The 27,596-nt window shown below is 33.7% G+C and overlaps 2 protein-coding genes and 1 non-coding gene across 3 annotated transcripts in view; 2 read left to right on the plus strand and 1 right to left on the minus strand.

The window, feature by feature from the left end:
- Positions 1 to 11,735, plus strand: part of LOC137921641 (atrial natriuretic peptide receptor 1) — a 43,273-nt gene extending 31,538 nt beyond the window's left edge. Inside the window, exons 13-23 of the mRNA XM_068764443.1 lie at positions 1,129 to 1,156; positions 1,379 to 1,524; positions 4,859 to 5,035; positions 5,639 to 5,795; positions 5,873 to 6,031; positions 7,235 to 7,418; positions 8,222 to 8,368; positions 9,310 to 9,502; positions 10,411 to 10,563; positions 10,768 to 10,888; positions 11,467 to 11,735. Of these exons, the coding sequence (XP_068620544.1) occupies positions 1,129 to 1,156; positions 1,379 to 1,524; positions 4,859 to 5,035; positions 5,639 to 5,795; positions 5,873 to 6,031; positions 7,235 to 7,418; positions 8,222 to 8,368; positions 9,310 to 9,502; positions 10,411 to 10,563; positions 10,768 to 10,888; positions 11,467 to 11,735 (1,734 nt within the window). The remainder of the gene's footprint in view (positions 1 to 1,128; positions 1,157 to 1,378; positions 1,525 to 4,858; positions 5,036 to 5,638; positions 5,796 to 5,872; positions 6,032 to 7,234; positions 7,419 to 8,221; positions 8,369 to 9,309; positions 9,503 to 10,410; positions 10,564 to 10,767; positions 10,889 to 11,466) is intronic.
- A 5,716-nt stretch (positions 11,736 to 17,451) lies between these two features.
- TRNAR-ACG (transfer RNA arginine (anticodon ACG)) lies at positions 17,452 to 17,524 on the plus strand. Its single transcript has one exon. It is a non-coding gene; the product is annotated as a tRNA-Arg (tRNA).
- Positions 17,525 to 18,266: 742 nt separating this feature from the next.
- Positions 18,267 to 20,072, minus strand: LOC137921642 (glutamate receptor ionotropic, NMDA 3A-like). The gene has a single exon (XM_068764444.1). It carries the CDS (start codon positions 20,070 to 20,072, stop codon positions 18,267 to 18,269), a length of 1,806 nt encoding a protein of 601 aa, XP_068620545.1.
- Positions 20,073 to 27,596: the final 7,524 nt, after the last annotated feature.

Genomic DNA, 27,596 nt, shown 5'->3' on the forward strand with positions numbered 1-27,596 from the left:
GCAAATTGAAAATTGTCTGTGCACGTCAGAATGAATTTAAGCTGAGAAAATTTTCGTGCAATGATTTTTTATGACTTTCGATGTCATATAAGTCAACAAGAAAGTTATGATAGACTTCGATTAGCTTTTCACGATGAAGCCCCATCTCGTGCCACAGTTTACAACTGGTTTAATAAATTCAAACGTGGTCGAACTAATCTCACCGATGATTTGCGTGAGGGACGGCCTTCTACAGCGACGACTGAAGACAATATCAGTGTTGAGCGGCGTATGATAGAGACTGACAAAAGAGTGACCTATCAGCAGATTCGGACAAGTCTAGGCATAGGTATGAGTCAAGTGCACAAAATCCTCCATGAACATTTAGCGGTCAGGAAGCTTTGTGCCCGCTGGATACCGCATAATTTGACCGAGGCTCAAAAACTCCGCCGTGTTGATTGGTGCCGAGAAATGGTCCAAAAGTTTAACGGAGGTGACTCAAATGCTGTGTTCGACATACTAACGGGTGACGAAAGCTGGATTTACTGTTATGATCCGGAAACCAACAGACAGTCTGCTCAGTGGGTGTTTCCTTCCGAAGAGTTGCCAACTAAAGTGAAAAGAGGTCGAAGTGTTGGAAAAAAGATGGTGGCCTCGTTCTTCGGAAAGACAGGTCATTACGCGACAGTTGTCTTAGAGGATCAGAAAACGGTTAATGCAGAGTGGTACACTAACAACTGTTTGCCACTTGTCTTGGAAAAAGTTCGAGAGAAACGACCTCGTAGCAGGATCCTCCTTCATCATGACAATGCCTCGTCGCACACCGCCAGGCAAACGATCGACTATTTGGCGACCTCAGACGTGGAATTACTGGGTCACCCGCCGTATAGCCCCGACCTCGCACCCTGCGATTTTTATTTATTCCCGAAAATAAAAGAAAAACTTCGAGGAAAACATTTTATGGACGCCGAAGAAGCAGTGGCTGCGTTTCAAAACGCCGTCGAAGAGACCCCTAAGGCCGAGTGGGCAAGGTGCTTTTCTCAATGGTTCCATCGAATGCAGCGATGTATTGATGTAAATGGACGCTATTTTGAAAAGTTATAATAAAACTAATAACTTGCTAGAATGCTTAGTTTTTGATTTTCTAAGAACTTTCAGGTTGACCCTCGTACACATAGTTTTTATTCGTGAATTCAATTGACATATAGTATATTATAATTTAAAAAAAATAGTTACGGATTATTTATTATATTTTTAATTAATTAAGGGCATAATTATCAAGGTAGAATAACAAGGAAGTAATGTAGTAAATTATTTATGTAATAAGATATTTAAAATGTAACAAGATAATGTATTTATGTTTAATATTTCGGTTAGTTGCCTTTATGTTGGACTCAAGCGAACGCTGGGACGACGGTCACTGGAGCTCCCCTTACTTTGTCGTCATTCACCGTCGGCCTGTACAAGGGGAATCGCGTGGCCGTCAAGAAGATTCACAGGAAGAAGTTGGACCTTAATAAGAAACTATTGTGGGAAATTAAACAGGTAATAATTAGAATACATTATACATGAATATTTATAGACGATATTTTTAACTTGTTATTATGTTAGCATCATTATCACTTCAGCTGTACGACACGGCTCCTCCACTCCCCTCCCTCTTCCCCTCCCCCCTCTTCCCCTCCCCCTCCCTAAGACCTCCCCCACCTGCCATCTGATCTCCAAATGATAAACTGGGATCGTCTTCATATTATTAAGTTTTCTGGATCATGAATATAATTTTTTAATTCTTTAGAACTTGTAGCTCATCAACCTGTACTGTTAAATAATAGATTTTAATTCTCCTTTTCGGATGCTACCAGCAACCATGATAACACTTGATATTAAAGGGCGTTGTTAGCTTCCTTCACCAATGACAAAAACGTACAAAAAAGTGTCTTTGACTTTCTAAGAGAAGTAAATATTGATAAACATATTTAAACGTGTAGAGAAAACGTGGCCAAAAAAAAATACTCGTACTTAAAAGAAACTGTTGAAAAAGCATACGACGTGATGGGTTGGCGACTGTTCCAATTATTTACTGTTTTGAAGGCGTATCTAAAGATGTAATCATCACAAAATAAAATGTTTAGTACCCCTAAATGTAGTGTGACATTTGATATACTCGTATTCATATCAAATGTCAAATTACATTTAAATTTTGTTTACATTCAGTTAAGTACATGAAGAACCTTTGAAGATAAATATAAATAAAGATAAACCTATGAAGAATAGCGTATTTAATGAATGAATCTTCTTTGGAAATTTTCTTATGATGTTTGGAATGAAAAAGAACCCGTAAGTTTTTTCAGTTATTTACGCATTTAATATAAAATATTTCTTCCATCATTACAGTCTTTAAATATCGGTCATTTCTTAAAACATCAACTAGGTATACTTTGTTTATTATGTTTATATGTATAAAAGACATGTTTTTTTATGGAATTAAATTAAATCTATTGTTTACATTCAAATCTATACCTGTATGGGGTTTGAGATTATTTTTAAAATCTGCTCTTAAGTTTTGTAAGATTTTCGTATATCACATAAAAGTAGAGCGTTTATTAGAAAATACAGGCCGTTGTACGAGTCCATTAATCACAGATTGAGGCCGAAACTATAATGAAGAATCTAATATCGAATATTGTCGTATTTTCGTACGGTATAGATAAAGCTGTTTCATAAAATTGTTATACCTAAATTGAAGACAAATTTGTTTCTGTTTTTTTTTTATGGTCCCCGCTGTTGGGGACTTCTCGTTCCCCTATCTCGTGTGGGACAGGGACTTTTTATTTCTAGTAATTTATTCATATTTTTTATTATTACCATTCTTCTCTTTCATGTATCAACTTATCTGTCGTACTGTTTCTTTCATTCTACAATTTTCCCAGTCTTTCTCTTTCATTCCTTTAGCCATACATCCATCCTCAACCACTACATTCTAGGTTTCCTGACTATTTTATTTTGCAACATCACATTTATTGTTGAAATATTTAACACGTATTTTCTTTATAATTATCATCTTATATTATACTGTTTATTGCACTACTTTTGGTACTACTATATTTCTTTTATTTCTATATTTTAGTGTTTGTTTTATTTTTACCTATTGCATTTATCACCACCTTCCTGCAGTAGCTGAGGAAGCATTCTCTCTCCTCTTCGTCTTGCATGATGGCCGAGTTACTCCTTTCCTCTATCTTTTTGCCCATCCGGCATTCGGAATCTGCGCGCAGTCTTCCGAACGCCGGACAGTGGGCCACAAGGTGGACCACGGTCTAGCCCACGCCCGGTTCACAGAAGCACGAGGGGTCCTCCTTGAGCTTGAACCTGTGAAGGTACTCAGAGAACCCCCCGTGACCTGTGAAGAGCTGGGCCAAGACCGTTTTTTTTTGTTTAATTTGTTTCTGTTTCTTCTTATTATCAGCCGATAGATGCCCACAGGAAAGTATAGGAATCCCCAAAAAGATCGCCACGATCATCGGTCTTGTACTGCCTGCATCAAGCGACTTCCCGCGACTTTAAGTAGGTCGTTGATCCACCTAATTGTGGGCCTATGGCTGCCGCGTCTACCGACTAGTGGTCGTCACTCGCGAATCTTTTACTTCAGACGAGCAATTCTAGTTATTGTTTAATATCTTTTACATTTCATTCGCTTAGTCAAAAGAGCATATGCAAATACTTTTAGGTATATTTATGATGTTCTATCATCACCTTAGAACTCGGGATGTCATTGTTATTAATCCGAAAACGCTTTAACCTTTTATTTTGAATTTAATAAAACTAATTCTAACAAGATGGAATATTTTTATTAAATTTAATAGATGAGTATGGATCCTAAGATAACATTAGTTCGTATTATTTTTTGTATAAGCCCGTAAAGGTTTTTATAACGTATTTCTGATCATATTCAAGACAATGTGTAGGTTGAAAAGGAAATACATCTTAGACGCTGAAAGCAAGAATAAAATACAGGCATATTGGCAGTCGGGAATAGCCCGTCGACTGATTGCATAATAAGGATTTTTTCTTCGCATGGTGTTAATATTCTGTTGTGTTAATATTCATATCGAGTTAATTCTTTTTTGGTGATTCCATTTGATGGTGAAGGAAAAAGATAGCTTAATCTTTCTAATACTTTGTATCGAATTGGTGATGCTTACTAGTTAATATAAATATATATATATATATATATATATATATATATATATATATATATATATATATATATATATAGCTTCGGTGATAGCAACACTTGGAGCGGTAAAAATTCTTTTGTAGTGATTTAGTTCGATTGCTCTATTAGATGCATCAGCTCCGATCGCTACAATGTTTTACCGGATCGGGAGGCAACCAGTTTCATGGTCAAGGGTATAGGCACTCGAGAGGGAACGTTAGATAGGTCACTTGATATGACTTTAGTATTCAGACGTGGCGCTAGGGGTCGAGATATGTCCCGCTCGATTGTTTTTATTACATTATTGGGTTCCATAGCAACTGAAACTGCTATACCGCGCCTTCAGTACGCCCGCAGCGCGACGGGGAAGTGTCAGCCGCTCTGTTCCGTTAGTTCGTCGTCAACGCGGCAAAGGACTAGAGCGGTTTTGGTAGTACTATACTATACAGACACGTATGATCTTCTTAGCCTTTTTTGTTTATGAATTCTTTAGTCAATCGAGCGGAGCGCTCTTGTATTACTGCTCTTGCGAAATTATAGCGAGATAATCGACAACCAGCGTCATCTATGAATGTTCATCTGAAATTACAGCATCCATTATTTAGTGTTAAAAGCTTCGTACCTTGCTACATATTTATTACAGTGGTTTTGTATTCCGTAAAGGCTCGCAACGTGTCTCACGAGAACACGGTGCGGTTCATAGGCGCTTGCGTGGACTGCCCACTGGTGTTTGTGCTCACGGAGTATTGCCCTAAGGGCTCACTCAAAGACGTGCTGGCCAACGAGGAATTGCAGCTCGATTGGAACTTCCGGACGTCGCTCGTTCATGACATTGTACAGGTTCGTCTATATTACAAAGGTATTAAAAGTAAGATTCATTTTTTATTTGTGTTTAACGTATTTCAGACGTGTATGTTATCATTAATGTTTATTTTTGTTTATATATTTTTTTTATTTGAGCAAGATTTTTTTTATTTTACAGGTACGATTTCACATAACTGTCCCATATAAATTCAATAATTAAATTTAGATTCGTGTTTGACCAACATAAGTATATGTCGAAATTAATGCCTTAGTTTTTGTAATTACTTTTGATATGTTTATAAAGTGGTACCAGTGGTAAAAAGTTGCTATAGAAGTCGAAGTCAAATAAATGATTCATTAGGCTTCCGAGGCAGACCATACACGATAGTTTCATAACACCAGATAAAAAAATTTAGCGAAATTGAAATTTGGAATAAATACAATCATATTTTTATATACATTGTAACTCATCAATATTCCGGGTATAATTTCTTTTGAAAAACTTTCTGATGTTGTTATTATATATTTTTGTTTACTATATCCTTCCTTAAATGATGACATGTGTTTTTACTACGAAACGCTCTTTAAAATTTAATTTATACATCACTTGCAAAACTTAAGATAAATTCTGTTTGGCAGGGAATGTGTTATTTACACAGTGGGCTAGGAGCCCATGGTAAGCTGCGTTCTTCAAACTGTTTGATCGACGGACGCTTTGTACTCAAAATATCCGACTACGGCCTCAATACGCTTTGCACGCCAACGGACTTGATAAAGGATGATACGTATTATTATAGTAAGACATTTTTATTTTAGAACATTTTAGAAAATTGTGGAAGGAACAGTGTATAGAAATTGGTTTGGTTTGTTCAGAGTTACTCTGGACGGCTCCTGAGTTGGTGTCTGGGAGTTTATATCCCGGTGCTGTGGCGTCATTAAAGGGCGATGTGTACAGTTTTGGTATCATTCTGGAAGAGATTGTACGACGTGCTGGACCTTTTCATCATTACACGCCCACCATGTCTTACAAAGGTGCGTTACGATTTCTCTTTTTCATTGACTTATTGTATTGAAGCGCATTTCATCATCATCACCATAATATCAGTCTATAGACGCGGTAAGACATAGGTCACCGCCTGTTTTTGCGGTGCTCGCATCCACGGACATCCCGCGACGTCGTCTGGAGCTGTCACTAAGTACGCATGTAGTATTTACATTCTAAAGTGCCTAAAAGGGTCGAACCACGGCTAGATCATCGACTTTTAGCTGGCTTATTTTTGTAAAAGTGTATTAAATATGTATTGAAACAATTTAACAGTATTTGTTTTAGCAGTTAATTGGAAACGACGTTACAAATAAGCGTCAAGTCTTAAGTCTGTTTAGTCATTAGTACTGCGTGAGGGTTGTATCACACTTTATACTGAACTAAGCGTAAATTAATTATTAATTCAGCAATTTCACAGCGCCGCTTTAAAGGGTTTTGCGAAAATGTTGTAAAACTTTTTAATTTCATTTCATTAATAGATTATGATTTTAGAATTTGGTAAATTTATATATTTAATGTTAAATTTTATTTAAACTGGTAATTTTAAAAATTAACATGGAATTCTATATTTCATGACCAAAATGATTACTTTATTGAAATAAATATAATATATATATTTATAATTAACTAAATTTATATATTAAAAAAAGGTCACGGAATCCTTTTTATAAAATATTACGTAATTTAAAAAAAATATTCAGTTAAAATCTAAATAGCAGAAACAGTGGTAACCTTATGATCGAAGACTGCGTCTTTGGAAGTTGAGGGTTTGATTCTCGGTTAAGACTAGAGAAGTTCGATTTTAACTTTTAATCTGTGTATCAGAAATCTGTGAAGTGTATCATTTTTTGTTCAGATTTCGTTTACTTATAATTTTTAAACATGGAAATCTTATAATTTGCGTGAAACTTTCAACTTCAGAGGCTCTTAATTACAGTAATAAGCTTGATTAGAACCACACTAGCCTAACGAGCGACGTAATTGTAAGGTATTCTGTCGAAAGTCTTTGCTAACTTTTTCTTTACACAAAGTGGAATTAATATATTTTGTTGTGTTAAATTTTATCAAACTGTTGAATGCTGAAATTAAAAATGTCATCAAACTTGTTACTGTTGGATCATAAAAAAGCTTGAACACAGAAGGTTAATGAGCAAACAGAGAATATTTACGATTGGTGTAATGACAATCAGAAATAGTAAGGCGCGTGTGCGCTCGGGAGTCGCCACCGTTTCGCCCAGTGGTTGGAGTGGCCGAAGCTGGGACCGCAGCGGCTGGTGGCGCGGCCACCGAACTGCTCGACCTGGCCGAGCGCTGCTGGTGCGAGGCACCTGACGACAGGCCCTCATTCGATGCTATCAACGCCACCTATATTAAGTAAGCTTAATACCGACATATACCTTTTTCTAAGCTTCATAAAATTAGTCTTTGAATTTATTGACGCTACTGTACATAGGTCGCGTTTGGAACCCATGTACATATGTATTTTAAGTGAAATGATGCCTTTATGGTAACTAAATCTCTTCGTAGTTTTAATTAATTAAAATGTAGTGATATGGACATTTAAGTTTTTCTACAAAAGCTCCATGCAGGCCATTTCGAAATGGTTCTACTGGAAATTTATGCATAGCAATGAACGTCCTGCGGTTTAAATGATGATGAAAATGCTGAGTCATCATTGTCCGTCGGCTCTAGCCACACCGTAAACAATCAAGTTGCTCCTAATTATCCTTCAACTTGTCGCTGTGATATTGAATTTCTAATTGGGAATGATTTCATTGATTACTAGGCGTGGTCGCACAGCGGATAAAGATGATTCTCTAAATTCTTTACACTTAATATAGTGAGATAATCGTTAGCTGTATTCGATTGGTGCTGGACGTTATTAACTGTTCTGGCTTTTACAGCTTCTTCGGACTATGGGCTAATAAATTTAAAAAAAAACTACGTCAGATGGATCGCCTGATGTATTGTATTGTCTAATTGCTATCTACTCGGTTTTCGGAAAAAGATGTGATCATTCTATTTATTATTGATTAATCATCACGACGTTGAGAGGTAATCGTGAAACAGAGGTAACTCTTTTATGGTATAATCTTGTAATTTCCGGTATTTAGGTTTACTGCAAGATGATGTTTTTTTATGGGCGTCGTTATTATAATACATAAAAAATATCACAGGGGCTACTGCGACAACTTAATGGATGATCTTCTGAGACGTATGGAGCAGTACGCTAATAATTTGGAGTCCCTGGTAGAGGAGAAAACTGAACAGTTGTCGATGGAAAAGAGACGCTCTGAGGAATTGCTCTATCAAGTGCTACCAAGGTTTGTAATAGAATTTATAATTCATTTCTTAACATTTCACAATTGCAATAAAATTTAAATACTATAGTAATGTTTAAAAATAGTTATTTAGTTATATAGCGTTCTGTGTGTAGTATCTAATTTTTCAAGTTATCTTAGCCATTTGTGGTGTTTTCCTTCTTTAAAAACTTTTTTGGTTGTTATGAATCTTGGCTCTCCGTCTTGTTGGGCGCTTATTATCTATTACTGTTTTTTTAACATCACATGTATCTTCGAGAGATATTTGTAAGTTAGAAATACTTTTAACGATCAGTTTTGGATATATTTTTACACATACAAATTTTATATTCACTACGTATTATTTCATAATTATACATAGTGAATGTAAAACTCATGATCTGTACAGTAGTCGACGTCCTCCGGCTGAAATGATGATCGTCAATTTCTTCTAAGATATTTCATACACATTATATTCTATACGCTATAATTTTTCTAAGAATTCTTTTTCCAAAACAGTTTTAAATATTGCACAAAAAAAATCGAGCAACGTAAATGTCCAAAAATAATTCAGCAATAGTACTAATAAGCTAAAGATAATTATATTTTCTTAGAGTGCCTTATTACAACATTTAGCTATCATAATTGGCTTGTAATTATTATTGGTATTAAAATTATTATGTATATCAAAATGAACATCTACAGTAAACGTGGTAAAAGCAAAAAAATCGGACTGCTATATCACACTTAAAGATATTGTTTTTGACATAACTGGTTATATACTGAAAAGTTTTCTGAAAATTTCATAAGCCTTTATGATTGATTCAATTTATCCATAACGATTTATTGTTAGTTTTCAACATTAAGTCGTAGTTCTTTATCATTAGATCCTGATCTAAATGTACAATTTTAATATATTTTTTTACTTAATCTTTTTATTTCATTTCTCGAATTTTTTACGCCAGACCAGTGGCTCAGCAGCTAATGGCGGGGGAGGTGGTGCAGCCGGAAAGCTTTGAGTGCGTGACGGTTTACTTCAGCGATATCGTCGGCTTCACAGAGCTGTGCGCTGCGTCCACTCCCATGCAAGTGGTGGATTTACTCAATGACCTCTATAGCACCTTTGACAGGATTATTGGATATTATGATGTATACAAGGTACATAATGTTTATTACTAAGTGTTAATGGTTATCGAATCACGGCCACGAATTGATAGGTGCAGCGTTGGTAAAACCCCCACCAGGTAGCCCCCCACCTAATTCGCAGGAGGTCGCTGTATGAGGGCAGCGTGGCATTCTTTGGGCGAACTCTGTCATGCAATGGAAGTCTATCGGCTGACCTAACGATGGTGAAGCGTAATACCTAAATTTTAAAATTCTTTTTATTTTCAATCAGTATTATTTGTGTCAGGTAGTTATTTTCGCGAGTCACATTCTTCTGTTCCTCTAGATTAATTTAGAGTAAAAGCTTTGTCTGTCTCTGTTTTGATTTGTGACCGAGTTCTTTTTCAGTTTATTTTTCTGCTTAGATATAATTGCATCATCATAAACATTTAAACCATACCACGTTTACTGCTGGACATAGACTGCCCCCATAGATCCGGCCTGCGTCTAGCGTCTTCTGACAACCTGAACGTCTGGTCTGGTGGTATATCTAGTTTCTTTAACGATTATATACTCACAAGCTTGCCGGTTACCCAATTAAAAAAAATTAAGAACATGAGCCGAAGCTCCTGATTGAGCCATTGTGGCAAATTTCTCGCACTTTTAAAATTGAACGTTCAATATTCGACGTCATTCTTCCACGCCCGTTACTTGAAGATAAGACTCGCTTTGGAAATATCGATCTGTTCAATTCTTCTTGTGCATATATGTACCCTACGTTAACAACAACTGTCTTGAATTTAATACATCAAAGCAGAAGACGATATCTCATACTCTCAGGTATTGTGATAGTAAAAGGGTCTAGCTAGCCCAGCCATCTACGTTCTGTTAACCTTAACACAGTGTAGCAGAAATGCCAAGTGGATAAAAGTATAAAACTAATACTTAGTCGCGATTTGCAGGTGGAAACTATAGGAGATGCCTATATGGTGGTATCTGGTCTACCCAAAAGGAATGGTGATATGCACGCGAGAGAGATCTGTTTGATGGCACTGGCCGTGGTGGAGGCTGTGAGGACCTTCGCCGTGAGACATCGCCCGTCGCATCGCTTGGAAGTAATAACCTAATATCAAATTCTAGCACACCATTAATTTGAATTCCCAAAATATGACATCATTGTTAAATAGAATTCTGAATTTATTATTAGACACTATTACGTATTTTTTTGTATTAAGTAAGAAAAGAATTTGTCTATAAACAAAAAAGAAAGAAAAATTATTATTACTCCTACATTTTTAAATATTTTTTGTTTTGTAAAGGTTCGTGTGGGAGTTCATTCTGGACCGGTCTGCGCAGGCGTCGTGGGTGTAAAGATGCCACATTACTGTTTATTCGGTGATACAGTCAACACAGCAAGTCGAATGGAGTCCACTGGACAACGTAAGGACCAAAACATTTTCATTTTTTGGAGCACAGTTTTCGTGATGAGACAACGGATCGGCAAGAGGAGCAACGAACTTCCGCCCACAATAAGAACAGATAGCCCTGTTATGGTCACCTATGGGGAAAACAGTGGGGGAGACGTATGTCCAGCCTTGGACTACCTATGATGCTGGTGATTTTATATTTAAAAATATAGCCTTGAAAAATGGTTAAATTTGATGACTTAAATTTGAAAGCATGATTAAGTGTTGAGAAAAGGAAATATATTTTAACAAGGAATATTTTAAAATCAGCGTGATTGCGGCGTTAGACTGATCTATTCCATATAATATGCATAAATTTAACAAAGATGCCTACAAGTATCGGAGGTGCTGTAAAGCTACAATTCATGTAGCATCGTGTTGAATAATTCTAACTATAACCTTTTTATCGTTTCTTACAAAAAGTTTTACATATATTATTGTGTATTTCGAGTGTATTTGGACGAGCTGCCATCCATTTTGTGAGACGACCGAGGTGGGGCATGCCGGTTCGTGATATAAAATAAATATGTTGATTATTGTTATTTTTCGCAGCACTTAGGATCCACTTGAGTGAGAGTACGAGAGCGTTGCTGGAGCAATGGGGTACGTTCTCCGTTGAGAGGAGAGGCGAAGTTGAGTTGAAGGGTCGTGGCCGTATGCTCACGCACTGGCTGCTCCAGTGTTCAGAACCGGCGCCCCTGCAAGCTGGCCCTCCTGCACTTCCGCCGCCACAATATCCGATACTTTTTCCAACATTACCACAGCCCATCGCGATGCACACACCCTATATAGTCGTTGAACAACCTACAATAGCTGGTTGATCACAATAGACTATTGCAGTAATATGTGTGCAATAAAGAATAATTTTAACAACATCATTATTTCAGTCGTGAAGCATCCACTGCTAAGCACAGGTCTCCCCAATAGATTTCTAATAGAGCCGGTTGGAAGCGGCCTGCATTCGTTTCACGACTAGCATTACAAGGGCGTATGCCCACCTTATGGGTGCATAGGGGTGGCCTAAAGTACTAAACACAAATAAAATATTTTTGTTTGTTAGATTTAATGTCTTATAAGAACGTTGTTTAAAATGAATTAAATGTCTATTATTAAGTTGATGTTTCAAATTTTATTATATTATTAGTCGAATTAGCAAGCATTGACGATGAAATGCAGTTTATATACCGCACTTGCACTAGTGATACTATCAAATTAAATGTTATTCTTTTATATCGATATTTAATAAACCATTCGTAAACTATATTAAGATATTGTATGTTACTATATAATAAATCAAACTTTATTGATTTACATTCTATACTTCTTTAATGTTTATAGTAGAAAAATTTTGCAAATTGCGAAAGAGTTGGTCTAATATATTCTAACTTTTGCATAACATAGCCATGAAATTTTTTAAACATGTACATCAAATTATAAATATATTAAAGACAGAGAGACAGAATTGTAGAGGATATTCATTAGAATTGACGTTCTTGTGCCAAATACTATTGCTCTATTTAATAGAATAACAGATTTATATTTCTATCATACAAATTATATAACGTATTTTTATATAAATGTTTAGATTAGTATCTAACTTATTCTATCATAAACGTGTCCCTGTTGTCGTAATAAATCCTCTTTTCGATGTAATTTATGTCAATTACAGTTCTTTTATCAAATATAAATGTATTTTGATGTTACGTGGTAAATATATTTATTATAACTAGATAGTGTTTTATTTTGCATTGAATATGAGTTGAACGAGTAGACGAGTCAACATTTCTCGTGGATAGGATCTAATATCACCCACAAGATGAACAGACGACCTTGTTAAGGTCGTCGGAAGACGATGCACTTCCAACCATCCAACGTTACTTATCGTTATAACGTTACTTATCATAACCCTATGAGGGTGGCTCATGTCCATCATTGGACATTCTGCGGCTAAAACAGTGATGATGACGACCTGGTGATATGTGATGCAATTATCATTACAACGTTATATACGTAAATACATCGTTGAAAATTACGTTTTATATTATAATCTTTATAAACAACCAACAATATTTGTAATTAATGTTTAGCAAAATTCGTTCAAAAGTAAAGAAATTTCGTTCAAAGCTTTGGTAATAAAAGTTTTTGAAAAAGTTAGATCTAAATTAAGTTTCCTCCTTCGCTTTCGCTAAGGAAAGGGAATTGTGTTAAAAATACAACGCAGCTAGAATAAATAAGGCGGACTCGTGTCTAGAAATCGAAATTAAAATGCGATATAAAAACTCCTTATATTATCATGAAAAAGAAAATTTGTTGATTAGGAAGCTTTTCATATTAAATGTTTTAGTTGATGTGTATATGACAATCATGCGGGGAAAAAAAGTTTAACAAGTTAAAGTATTTTTGTATTTAATATAGTAGTTTTCGGAACTAATACACAAATTATGAATTACATAAGTTTGTATCCCAGGAATCGAACCAACGACTTACGCTTGTAGGCCTCAGTCCTTTTCGCTGGTCTACAACTGTTATTAAATTCTGTGCTATTTAATTAACTCAATTTTTTAGCTAAAACTGTTTTGCAGTAAGACGAAGAATAAAGAAGAGAGAAGTGTAAACTTTACTCAATATTTGTTTCCATTTTTGACGTAGAAACGAAAAAAAATCACATCTAAATTTCCGTCGATTAATTGAGAACAATGCTTATTTTCCCAATTATTCAGAATTGAAAAAGCCTGCTCGCACTGATATGTTGCTCCAGGCATTGTAATTCCTTTGCTGATAAAACTTTTTATAATCCTTGAAAGTTATAAACCATAAATTTGTAGAAGTATATGAAGGCGCTTTCATGTTCATTTTAAAATTGTTTGGTATAACATCAAGATAAAACGCAAAAGGGTTTTGAAAAACCTAGTTAAAAACATTTTTTTATTAAAATCAGCAATAGAAATTTGAAATTAGTTTGGAGATTGAGTTATGGATTGGTGTCGCCCTCGCAACTCGAGTTTTCTAACAAAGGACAAGAATCGGCAATATCACCGATCCCTGTTCTAAGTTAATTTAAGAAACTTATTAAGTACAGATTCTGCTTAAAGCTTGTTACAGTATTTAAGATAAAGTTAACGATAAAGATGTTTAAAATTTATTGTCCTATTTTAACGAAAACAAAATTAGTTAATACGTTAAAACGCGAAAGCAACTAAATTTTATGCTGACTATTATAAATGATTATGATATATGATCTATATGAGGATAAAGCAATTTTGTCTTGACTTGTCTTACCTAGACTTGATCTAGATGTTACCGGAGAGAATGTTACTGTCTATAAGAAATAGTACGTAAGCTAAATTAAGATATAGTTTGATAAACACTAAAGTAACAGAAGTGACTGGGATAGATATTAAATAACATAGGTCAATTTGACATGCGTAGGCGCATTGCTGAATAAGTTATTATTTTCGAAATCTATGAAATCGATAATTACATATACATTTAAAATCGATATATATATCTTATTAATCTTATAGTAATCTAGGTCTTTGTATTAGTTTTTCCATTATTAAACATTGATTATGATTCGAAAGCGCCTACCAAATAATTAATAAAAAAACTCGTCTTTAACCATTTAATACGGCTTTAAATACTAACATAACTATAACATCATTAATTTAGAAGCAATCTCACCATAAAACACTTTTTTCATCAATGTAATCAACCCTAATATTTCGGATTTTACCCTAATATTTTTTTATTACAGAAAAAAATCTTAGTATCTATAAAAGACATCAAAATGCGACAATACTTAAATATATAAACGATCTTATAATTAATTATCAATTGATATCAAATTACGTCAAATAATCGTAATTATGTTTATCTTCATCAGTGCAATATATAAATATTTAAAATTGTATACAAGGGTATAAACAAATCAATTAACTACGGATTTCCAGTTTACTCCAAGGGTATAAAGTACATCTGTATAAACGCCACGAGGAATGTCTCGACATTGAACCTGAAAATCGCTCTGGAGCGGTATGTGATTGAATTGAAATGTAATGGAGCTTAAAGCTCAAGCTTTTATCTCTAAACAGAACGTGTCACGTAACAACGGAAAGTTAACCTTGCGTAAATATAGTCACCAATCCGCACATCGGGACCCCTACCCTTCTTTACTGGGGTAGATTATATCTCTACAGATAAAACACTGCTTAACTGGTTTGATTTATTATCTGTTTAAAAATAACTACAACAGACCTCTACACATTAGGAAATCTTGACAATTTAATCACCACAAATTCATTAGTAAATTCTGTTTTACAATTTTACACTCTATCCTTTACAAATCACGAGGAGTAATCGCATTAGTTATGTCTATTTTTATTTTAATTATTCAACCATTTACCTTTAAATTAAAAAAATAGTAACTTGTAACATTGTATTAATAAAAAAATCGATTTATGATTATAACTGTTCTACTTTTAATTTGAATTAAAGCAGGACCAAACGAAGATTATATGATCACTAGCCAATATTTAATTTTATTATATTTTTCTTATTCTATATTTATTCCAATAAATAATAAATATTGAGATATAATTTTCTTACTTAAATGAACTTTTTTTTATTAAATTACTTTGTTATAGCACTAGTTCGGAAAACTATAATAATATATCGATCAACCTGAATTCAAAAACAAAATTGAATAAAGTAACAACACAAAAATTAAAAACATATTTGCATTTTTTAAGAAAAATTCAATATTAACTTTGAAAATGTTGTTGTGTAAAGGATAACTTCAGAAACTTATACTAAGTTTTACAGTGTACTTTGAAAACAATAGTAAAAACCTATTTAAAATATCTATGAACATGATATATCGTAACAATTGTATTTCAAAATTATTAACAATAATAAATGTGTAGATTTTTAATAGGTAAGTTATGTCATAATGTAGATTTTGATATTAAGTTACAAATGGTTTATATGAATACTAGCACCAGGTTCGAGAAGCGGGCCTGCTAACTTAATTTGTGGAAAGAATCAATACTACCTAAATTTCAGGACACTAACCCTAATAGATCTAGAGATATCGTGATGAAACAGTACATAAGTAGAAGTAAATCTCTTATATACAGGATGATTGCTTATAAATGTTATAACTTTAGAGGTGTGAATGTATAACTATTTTGCTAGCAATTAACCTATGGTAGCCCTTAATCAGAAATTATAAATAACCTAATAATAATTTAGTAAGAAAAATCGTTTTAAAAATTCAAATTGATATACATTAAAATAAATTATTATTTACTATGTCTCTCTGCAGATTTTAAATACAGCCAAAGATTATGGGCTTTCTTTCCTTCCAATAGAATTTCATAATGATCACTTTATACACGGTGATTAGAAATAGACATAAAGGCTTCAAAGCTTTATGCTGATTAACGAAAAATACATTCACTCCTCACACACATAAACCAATAATACTGAATGTATACATTTAAAGAATCTGATATATACTTTTTTTCACAGATGACGAAAGTAATTACGAATTCGCTTAAAAACTTTTTGTTTAACTTCATACTTCTTTCGTTATCACTAATCACTTGTCTGTCATGGCGGTGTCGAAGCGAAATTTATCTTCTGTCATTCTCCAAGCGCCTTGATGTTTAAAAAGAGTAAAATAAAAATTCCTTCTCTCCGCGTCGTATAACTTCAATTCAATCATTCTTCAACTCAATGTCAGGTTCAATATGGTGACCTCCGGTGCTTTCACACTGATTTGTTTTTACCCTTGAAACCAATGACATAGAAGCTGAACATCGTATAACGTTTGCTTTTGAAACCTTCATATTACAGTTTATATTTAGTATACTATATAGTGTTTATAAACAGAATATATATTTTTTAGAACATTGATATCTTTATTTAGTCATAGGACGTCGACAACAGGCCTTCACCATATATTTCCATCATATTTCTATATCAGCTATTGAAAAACTCTAAACACGCGAGTCCCGACCGACCCTTTCAACAATCATCTTGTTTGTTATTCAACTCGTCTTCAAGAACGCCGCCGCAACAGGACACCGCCTTGACAAATGTCGGCACATCAAACGCGTGCCATATAATATGCCGCGCGACTGTCGGTACCCACTATAATGTTATTCTCGTAGGTGTATAAGCACTCATGTAATTTTGTATGGAAATATCAAATACACCGCATATAAGATGAAGAGACGACTTGTTAAAGTCGTTGAAAAGCCGCACAACAGTCAATAAATGAGTCGATTTTGGATTTTCGAATTTATACAAAATAATTAAGTTAAATTTATATACGAGTAGACAGATATTATTTTACTGATAATTTCTTTAGTTGATGAATTTCATATTTTAATACTTATTATATTGTTCCCGACGAAGACAAATCCAAATGCTAAAAAATTATAAAATTTGATTCAGCCTTTAATAAACTTTAGTTTATATATATAATACACACTTATTATGATTTCATAGCATAAATTTAACTACTCAGCAAATGGCCCTGTGGCGCAATGGATAACGCGTCTGACTACGGATCAGAAGATTCCAGGTTCGAATCCTGGCAGGGTCGAGGTAGTTTTTTTATATAATAAAACAGTATTAATTTGTGGATGAATTTATTACTAATTATATATATATATATATATATATATATATATATATATATATATATATATAATTAGTAATAAATTAAATATAATATAATTAGTAATAAAATGAAATATATATATATATTTCATTTTATTCTGCATGATAAGAGAATTAAAATCTTGGTTGTTTGCCTTAAAATTTATCAAGTTGTGTCATATAGAAAAATGTGCAAAAATTCGATGTTTTTGAAGAAACATATAAATACAATTTAATAATAAAGGCAGTAAATAAATCAATGACAGCTTAGCACGTTCAGACACATCTTTAGTAAATCTATAATTTTACAACTGCGCAAAATGTTGAAAAAAAAAACTTGTTTACTATCCTTGGATTAAAAACGAAGCGATGTTTATTTTTTATATCGTTTACAGTGACCACTTATGTAAGTTTTAAGAAAAATGCCAAAAGGGACCAATTTGGCAGAAAATAGGTACAGATTGACCTCCCCTATAATGGTATTCTCAATTTAAAAATACAACGTTTCCATTGAAAATTCAGACGGGTTACTTCCATAATATCTTTAATAATCGCCTAAAATTGTTCAAAAACTTTTTACAAGAAAATTTAATAAGTTACAAGGTTTCGATACTGAAATACATATATACGAAAAAAGTAAATTAATGTTTATTATTATAATAATTAATAAAGACTTTAAGTTAGATTTATTTAAAATATTTATTAAAATTGCATAGTTTTATAATTTCTATACAAAACATTATTGTACTTACAACGTAGCCCACCAACAAGCAAAGAAAGCAACCAAGAGTTTGGTAACGAGTGAGGGGAGTCGGATCAGACGCTGTTTCGGAAGCTATCGTTGTCACCTTTTTTATAGCATCACGTTCAAGTAACCCACTTTCTAAAAATCTTTGAAGCCACATGGATAAAGGTGGTAATAAAGGTGAATGCTTTTTTAGCCAAACGACCAAAGGAACCGTCATTATGGAGTCGGGTAAAACGTGACCGCATTCATTCTCATTAATACCTTGCGATAGACAATAAGACCAGGCGTATTCCAAAGACGTAGCAAACACGAACTTCCGTTCACCCATTAAGACTTTTTTCAACATTTCTTCAAATCGAACTTTCGGTATTACTTCGAACTGATCGCGTATCTGTGGATCATGTTCCATATTCATTAAGATGCCGGCACCGCCCCCAAACTTATATCCATGATCAACAGCTTCTTTTAAACTTGCGAAATTTTCGATTATGGCATCAGTCTTCAGTGATCCAATCAAGACGCTCTGATAAGCACTTCTGACTACAAACGTAAACCACATCCATAAACTAACAATATAAAAATCTCTAAAACGTTTCGGGCTCACTCTAATCGGATGGCCAACCGCCACACCCCATGTTCTTAAAGCAACATTTGTGAGCCTGTGTATCCCTTTAAAATAACGACTCGTAAACCCCTTTACTAATTTCAACTTTAATAATGAAGGAAATGACGTCAAGAATAGCATGAGAATTAAAAGCATTAGCCACATGTAACTATTTAAAGGTGACAATAAACGTAACCACACATATCCAGTTTTAGTAGGTGGTGCCAACCAGACTATACTCATCCTGTAATAAGGAAATGTATAGTCTAAAAGATTCAATTTGTCCACACCAAATGAAATACTGCATGTGGAAATATTCGCAAAACCAGTTGTAACGTCGTTTAATGAATCTGACCAAACATATCCACAATCTGAATGTATCCTAGCGTGATTGTCCGAAGAAATAATAGAAGTAAAATTCATAACTTGCTGTAAAAGCTGTAACATAGTTTCCATTATTATTTGCAGCTGAGTCTTTCGCTTATTTCTCGAGTGGTACATGCTATTCGTAGATATATAAAGTGGACATTCTTGCATATTTTTCATTTTATCAGGAAATATTTTAGTATTATATAAATCAACTTCATTAGTAAAACCTAATAGAAATGGTTTCGTGTTTTTGCAGTCCATACGATTCTTGTAAGGAAAATAAGTATATAGGGCAATCGTCTTCACTTCTTTTACAATTACAACTATATTGATTACGTAATAGCTCCACAGAATTTCAAAAATATGTTCGATTCGACGCGAACGATAAAGTAGTACTATGATAAATTTTGTTCCGCTATGTAACAGTGATTTCCCTTTAAGATCAGGTTTGAGAAATTCCAAGATTTTCCTGAAAGTTTTGTATGATTCTAGGAATATAACAACTTGTTCCGGTGGTAATCCATCACGTTTTATTTCTATTACAACAGTTCCTTTAAATGCATTCAGAAAATCATTTACGATTACTCCCTCGACGTCTTTTGATATGATCACTGTTTGCAATCTATAATTAAATTCTTTGTTTGCTAGATATACTGCTGTATCTACAAAGTCTTTGAATTTATGATTTTCTTTTTCTTCAATAATTTGAGTCTTGGATCCGTAAAATACCGTTGAAAGAAATAAAAGTGAATGGCAGAAAATGGAATCCATATTTCTTGCTCTAACATCAGCACTACCGCTTCTAATAAAGCCGGTCCGTACATCTATGCAACAATCAAAAATAGATTGAAGTCTACGATTTAACCGGAAACAATGAAAGTCAATTTTGTTGCATGAGAATTCCATAAATCACGTATTGTTTATGAATAGGTAAAGTAGTTTTTAAGCGATGAAATTAGTTAATCTTTACTTGTTGTTAGTTTTATTAAACTCTAAGGACTGTGGTAGCGCAGTGGTAACTAGTGAGACGTACAATCGTAAGTCGCGAGTTTGATTCCTAGGATGTAATTTTTTGTAATTCACACTTTATGTAATAATTACATAGTATAGCCTACCGCCTACAAACAACATTCCTGAGGATGCGCAGCAGTGTCTTCTGTATACTATTATACCACACTGCGATCGCTAACCCTCCTGCCAAGTGTGGTGAATGTGGCATATCTCCTCCTAGATAATTACGAGGGAGGCCTATACCTTGCAGTTGGTGTCTATGGGCAGAAACGATGATGACGAATAGAGCTTCTGTCCCCTGAGATTTGAGATTAGGTACATTATATATAATATAGCTTACGTAACTAAAGTGAACAAGTATAATGTCCTAGTCAATGATTTAACTAGAAATAAATTTACAGTGAATTTGTATGTACTAATTTTTCTGTTTTTACCCCCATCGGCTGATGAGAGACATAAAACAGTGAAATATCTATAATACGCTAAAGATCTTAGATATATTAAATACAAACATCAGCTTAATTCTGGAAAGCGCTCGCAGTGCAGTTTTGATAGGACCTTTCAAATTTCATTAGATAAAGAAAGGAATCTAGTCGAGAAAGTGATTACACTGTGAAAAGGTATCCCTTAGCCTGCTACTCGGGTCGTCTGCCCCGACGAACCTATGAAGAGCTAAGAAGTTACGACTTTATTCCCTTGTTAATTATTTTTCCTGCTAAACAATGGAGTGATAGTTTTACTACATTCTGATTTAAAATATTTCTAATAGTTAACGTAAATGGTACAAAAACAATGTCTCTTAAATTCTCATAACAAAGCTCTAAATAATCATTGATTTGTTCGTTTAAAAATTTACAAATCACAAAGAAAATCTTTGTATAAAACTGCGTCGTAATAGGCGAATTACGATTTTAAGCATATGGCTAGTGAGTGTTAGATGTACTTGTTTTATGTACTGTCTAGTCCATTTAATTTTTCGAGGAAGCTACGTAAAGTTATAATTGGTAACCAAGCAACGAACTATTACGTAAACACAACTTTGACTACATAAGTTCGTTAGTGTTTTTTGTTTCACTTAATCTTTGTTTTTTCAGAAACATTTAGTAAGAAATGGTTTATTTACATTAGCTATGAAACTCGCGGATTTTTCCATGTTTTACTGGTTTATCACGATTTTATTGACAAGTAGAGTTTGTGGTTTGCACGTACCAAAATGTTCTAACGTGGAATTTTTTGATGCAAGTAGTTTTACTTGTAAACCTTGTCCGGTTAACGCATCGATGATCACCTCTAGCGATAGTAAGTTGAATTGTTTTATCATGTTACCATGCATACCTAGTTAAGTGTAGCAATTGTGTATAATCTAAATAATCCATATACAAGCTTATTATTTTCGATAATTCTCATGGAAACCTGTTGTGATAGAAAGTAGGTTCTATTAATCAATACACGTGTCAGATTCGGAGTTATTACACGATATAGTCATACGGGAAGGTATACTTGTTAAAGAAAGCTGGAGTTGATACATTTAACACCATTCACAAAAACCGTATCTCACTTTTATGTCAAGAGTTGTTATGAGTCTGGCTGAATGGATGATGATGTCAACGTAGCCGCACAGAGTGGAATTGGCGGTTCAACTATCACTATCATCTTTTTCGGTCACATTATTTTTGATTTTGTTTTATGACATGAAGACAGATGAAATTTTATAGGTATTAATTTATTATGTAAAGTAATAATTCATAATTGCTCGAGCAATCGACGTCCGTTAGGGCTGAAAGATTCTTTATTGGCAACCACGAGCCGGTAGACATGGCTTGATTAGGCCCCTCACTGGGTGGACCGACGACATAGTCAAGGTCGCGGGAAGATCATGATCTTTGGAAGGCCTATGCCTAATAGCGAGAGTTCATCGGGTGATTATGGAGTGGAGAAGACAACACGATGATTCATATGCAATAGAATTTGACGTGATTTTTTTAGTTGTATAGTCTATTACCATTTTGGATTTCAGGTTTATCCTGTACTTGTGAAGAACATAGTGTGATGACCGGCTCGGGGCATTGCAGAGCCTGTAACATGACGGAGGTTGTGTCCGCAGACGGTAACAGTTGCGTGCCGCGAAGATGTCAAGTCTCTGACGGTAGAATTGTCTGTAGGAAATGTCCGAATGATAGTGTAGTTGGTAAGTTTAAAATTATATGTAAGTATGTAATGTTATATTTCTTTAAAAGATAAAAAATTAATATTGTAGTAGTCGTTGTCAAAACATTATTTGCTATTTGTACTTCTGGAGATAAATACGTTTTCTCTTATATAAAAACTACCTGTAGACCCGATTCAATTCAAAGTCAATTTTCACAGGAGAACGGTTTTATTCAATTTGGCAAATCTTTTTTGCATGTAGCAGATATTTTCATTTTTTTTGGCACATCATCAGCATAACATAATAGAAATTATTATAGAATATAGAATCTAAACATATATGAATATATAAAAATTAATTGATTATAAATGTTTTAGATTTAAAGGGTTGAACGTGCATATATATCTACACATATAGCTCATCACCTCTTAATTAATGTATTGTATATCCTTGTGAAAATCAATGGCAAAAATAACAATTAATGTAATCATAATACAGTACGAAATAGCATTTTCTAAATTAAAATTACTGCATATTAAAATAATTACTTTTTATTATCTGTCCTTACAGACTATGTGCTGCCAGAAGTTATTGCCCAGTCGTAGTCCAATAAAAAAAAATAAGTTGATGTTACATATTTCAATAGTTACTCTTTACAGGGTGATTGGAAATAGATGTAAAAGATTAAAAGCTTTTGCTGACAAATGAGTTTTACATTTACATGCTTTTAAAGTTTTAACTTCCATAACACAATATGAGCATATTGTGTCAGCAACCTAATAGTTTACATTAGTTTAAATATGACGGAATAGTAACAATAAATTAAAGCGAACCAAATTTTTTCTTTTTTTTAATTTTTTTATGAATAGTTAATGTTTTATCTCCATTAAATTTCACTTCATAAGGTCATTTGTGTAATTGAGCAATATTTTAACAAGTTATACGACCGTATTTATGCTGAAAGCTCTAAAGAAGCTTCCCAATTATTCAAAAGAGTACATAGTCTATATCCGATTTCAATGATATTTTGGTTTTGACAAAGATTTTTGAGAAGGCAGTTAAACTCCTTGACAACACCATGTTTAATAATGGTCTCTTCAGCAAGAATCGGTGCCGGATCGTGAAGCTCCATCCACGCAATGTTGGTTAGAAACGAATGTTCTGGACTTCAAACAAGTTGGTAGACACGACTGGACGTCAATAATTTTTGGTCTAAATCCACTAAATTATGAATTACGATCAGTTTTAGTAAATAATGCTTACTCTAAACTTCATGATAATTTGCGAGTCGCCTTAAAAATTAATATGTTTGGCATAGAAGAATTTTTCCATAGAAAGAGCGCGTACAGCTCAATTCATAACAGGCCTTACCATTTGATTACCTGCAGCCTATGGAGACCATCTGGAATAAGCTTTATATATTTTAATGGTTTTATATTAATGTATTTAACTAACCGACTGTATTAGTAATAAATGTTACGTATAAAAAGCAATGTTGTTATTATTTGTAACAATATTTCTGGCAAGATTAAGTACATACATATTAAAACATAAGTATATGTGTTATAAAGTGGATCTATCACATTATTAAATTGCTTAATTAATTGCATGATTTGTTGAAAAATGATTTATAAAAAGAGTACTTCATATCCGAATATAGTGGTAAATATTGGCAGATATGGTAGTGTGCTACGGAGTTGCCATTTAATATTTTAAAATAATAAAAAAAAGGAAATAATACTTCAGAGGTTCACTAACTTTTTTCTACAATAGACATGTTCATCGCGACAACACACTTATTGTTCACAATAATTCCCTTTTGTTAATATAATCAATAAAATATCATAAAAGTTTCGTCATCGTTCCAGCCTATAAACGCCCATGCAAGGCATAAGCGTTCCCCAAAGATATCTAAGAGGGGATATAATAATCGCCACGCTTGACAGGTGGGTTGGCGATCGCAGTGTATTCTGTGTTATGGTACACAGAGAACGCTGCTGCCTTTACTCTGGAAACTTGTTTGGGAGCAGAGGCAATGTATATAAGATTGTATCCCGGGAATCAAACTCGCGACGAACGATCGCAAGTCTCAGTCCTCTACCGCAGGGCTGCCTACCACTACTCGTATATATATACGATTATTATTCTCATAAAAGGTTATTTTATTTGAAATATTTTTCAGTAACATTAAATCATGATGGTACTCCTTTGAAAGAAGTGCAGTGCGTCAAATGCGCCCGCGGGTATAGGTTCGAAAATAACAAATGCATCAAATGTGAGAGCTGTTTGTGCAGTCGAAATGAAGTCGTGGTCCGGGATAAATGTTTACCTAAGAAATACGTCGTAGAACGACCGAGGTACGAAGAAAACTTGCTACATCCATCGGAACTGCTCGATATCGTGAAATATGAGTACATGTGTACTGTAAGTATGAAGTTTATTTTCTTAGACATAAAGCTATAAAGGGGTTTGATAATATAGCTCATTTATTAGCAAAAACTTTCAGATCTTTTACATTTATTTCCCTGTATAAAGTAATCATTTTGAAATATTTTTTTCTCAAATGTACTACATTAATAAAGTAAGGTAATATATTAATATATTTTTCTTAAAAGAATTCGATAGGCCAATAGTTTCTGTCAGTTCAAAAGCTGCAGGGACAGATAGAAACAATAATTCACTTTAATATGTAGCAATCCGAATTTTGGAAAAACTTTCTCTCACTAGACTATAATTAAGTTATTTAGTATTCCTGAATCAGTTTATTTTGTAGTAATTTGTATCATATATTAATTGACAGCAAATGAGCTATACACTTAACTCTTTAAAGCTTTTACACATATGCATATATACATACAACCTTGATAATAATATGACCTTTGAGCCAAGCTATTAGATATTTAACTATGCTTATTAAGGTAGCGTATTCGTACCATTGTAACCAGAGATATGCTGTTAAGTATACTTAACAGCATATCTCTGGTTGGTGAAGAACCCGGACTGGCAAGATCCGACGTGCATCCCTAAGGTAGACCACGTATAAGGTCGTCGGAAGTCTCTGGATGCAGACCGCTTGAAACCGGTCCTATTGAAAATCTATGGAGAGCCCAGCAGTGTACTCGTACACCCAATGGCTAAAACGGTGATGATGATTGGTGATCATTATACCAAAATATTCTACTACCGCGCTAATCATCGGCAGGAGCTGGAGAAATAGCATCTAGACTCCACTATAGCTTTATATACGATAATCCATCAGCTCTACATCTTGAGCTACGCTAGATTACATTTCCCTACAATCTAGTCTGTTAAAAAAATCTTCTTTAAATTTCTTCTTAACCACGATAAGTTAACATTAAAATTACTTAAACTATGTTTTAATTAATATAAAATCACTATAGTATGACCGAAACTTCTGTACCACCGAGGAAAAAGAGCATGGGCGCCGCTATTGTGTGCATTGAAGGCGGGCAGGCTGAACCAACTCGTCGATATTCCCCCTGTCTTACCGCATGCATACCTAAGGTGCGGTACGGCAATTTCGAAAGGACTATCGTTACGAAGTAAGAACGGTCCAAAACAGCATAAGCAGCCAGAGAAAATAAATTTTAAATAAGGATTTTAAATTTTTTAGTAACATAGTAATTTTTTTATAAATGTATTTTTATATATTAAAATTACAATTGATATATCTCAGATGTTGTGACTTAATAAGCACTTTCTTTTTCTAGATTTACAACATATCAGCTTGCCGACGGTTAGCCAGAGAGTGTGTTAGTAATTTTTATTCTTCGGACCCTGCGGGACCTTGTAGGCTGTGGATATATTCTAACCTTACCAAGCATCATAGTGAGTATAAATTAAATTCTTCATTAAATCTCGATTTTATTTCTCAAGTTATAGTTGTAAGATTTCATTTTTTATAGCTTAATATTATTATAGAAAACGCTCAAAAGAATTTCTTGTTAAAAAGAATATTGAAAAGAGAATAATAATATTTTAAAATATCTACTACTGACTACTACTTCGTTGTAGTAGCCGTTTTAGCTCGTAGACGCCCACTGCAAGGCATGGACCTTCCCTTAAAGATATCTCTAGGTGGATTTACTATAATATCCACGCTCGGCAGGCGGGTTGACGATCGCAGTGTGGTAAATTTTATTTTTATATTTTATTTACGGTTTAACATAAAATATCTGTATATGTAAATGTACAAATGTATGAATAAATCTAATATGTAAAATTTCCATGTCACAGTGTTAGCTACCGTACTCCGAAACGGCTGGACCGATTGTTACTAAATTTTATATGCGTTATATATTATATTCAGTATTTATATTCAGTAGGTCTGAGAATCGGCTATCTATTTTACATACCACTAAGTGATAAGGGTGGTCTACCCCTAATTTTTTTAAGTAAATTTTTTTGTTTTTTTATGATACAGCATACAAAAATATATACAACCCTAAATTTTCATCTCTCTATGATCAACCCTTATTTTTAATTTGTTAATTAAAACATTTTTTTTGCATGCGTCTTTATTATTAGTATATATATAAAAATGTCCACTGTCATTCTTTCCATGTTACGGTTCGTGGTTTTAGCCAAGATATCTATGGAAGGAGATATTATACTAGACACTATTGGCAGGCGGGTTGGCGATCGTAGAGTGGTGTTGTGGTACGCAGAGTATGGTGTTGCCATCTTCTGGAAACTTGTTTGTAAGCAGTGGCCATCTTTAATGTATCCAGGCATTCGTACCCGCGAACAACGATCGCTTGCCTCAGTCCTTTACCGCTGCGCTACCACAGCTCTATTACAACAATACTAAAATTCTGAGAACATAAAATTAATACTTGATTTACTTTATTACTAATGACTTGCGAAATGCTAAGAAAGGTAAAGACATAATTCTTTACATGCATATATATAAAACAAAAGATGAAACAATTTATACATGTTTTTTTAATACTTCAACGTTACGAATATATATTATACATAGTTAATATGTACTGTTATATATATGGCTCTTATTACTGTTATTTATCATTGACAATTATTTTTGTATATTTCAATAAAATGATTATTATTATTATTCATAAATATAATGATAAAATTTATTACATTCTCTTTAT

The sequence above is a fragment of the Battus philenor genome, unplaced genomic scaffold (genome assembly GCF_028537555.1).
Source record: "Battus philenor isolate CCGP_79_NKW_IND1 unplaced genomic scaffold, ilBatPhil1.0.hap1 SCAF_19, whole genome shotgun sequence".
NCBI classification, from domain to species: domain Eukaryota; kingdom Metazoa; phylum Arthropoda; class Insecta; order Lepidoptera; family Papilionidae; genus Battus; species Battus philenor.

Coding starts and splice junctions, on each gene's coding strand:
- LOC137921642 (XM_068764444.1), bottom strand. CDS start 20,072: ATGGATTCCATTTTCTGCCATTCACTTTTATTTCTTTCAACGGTATTT.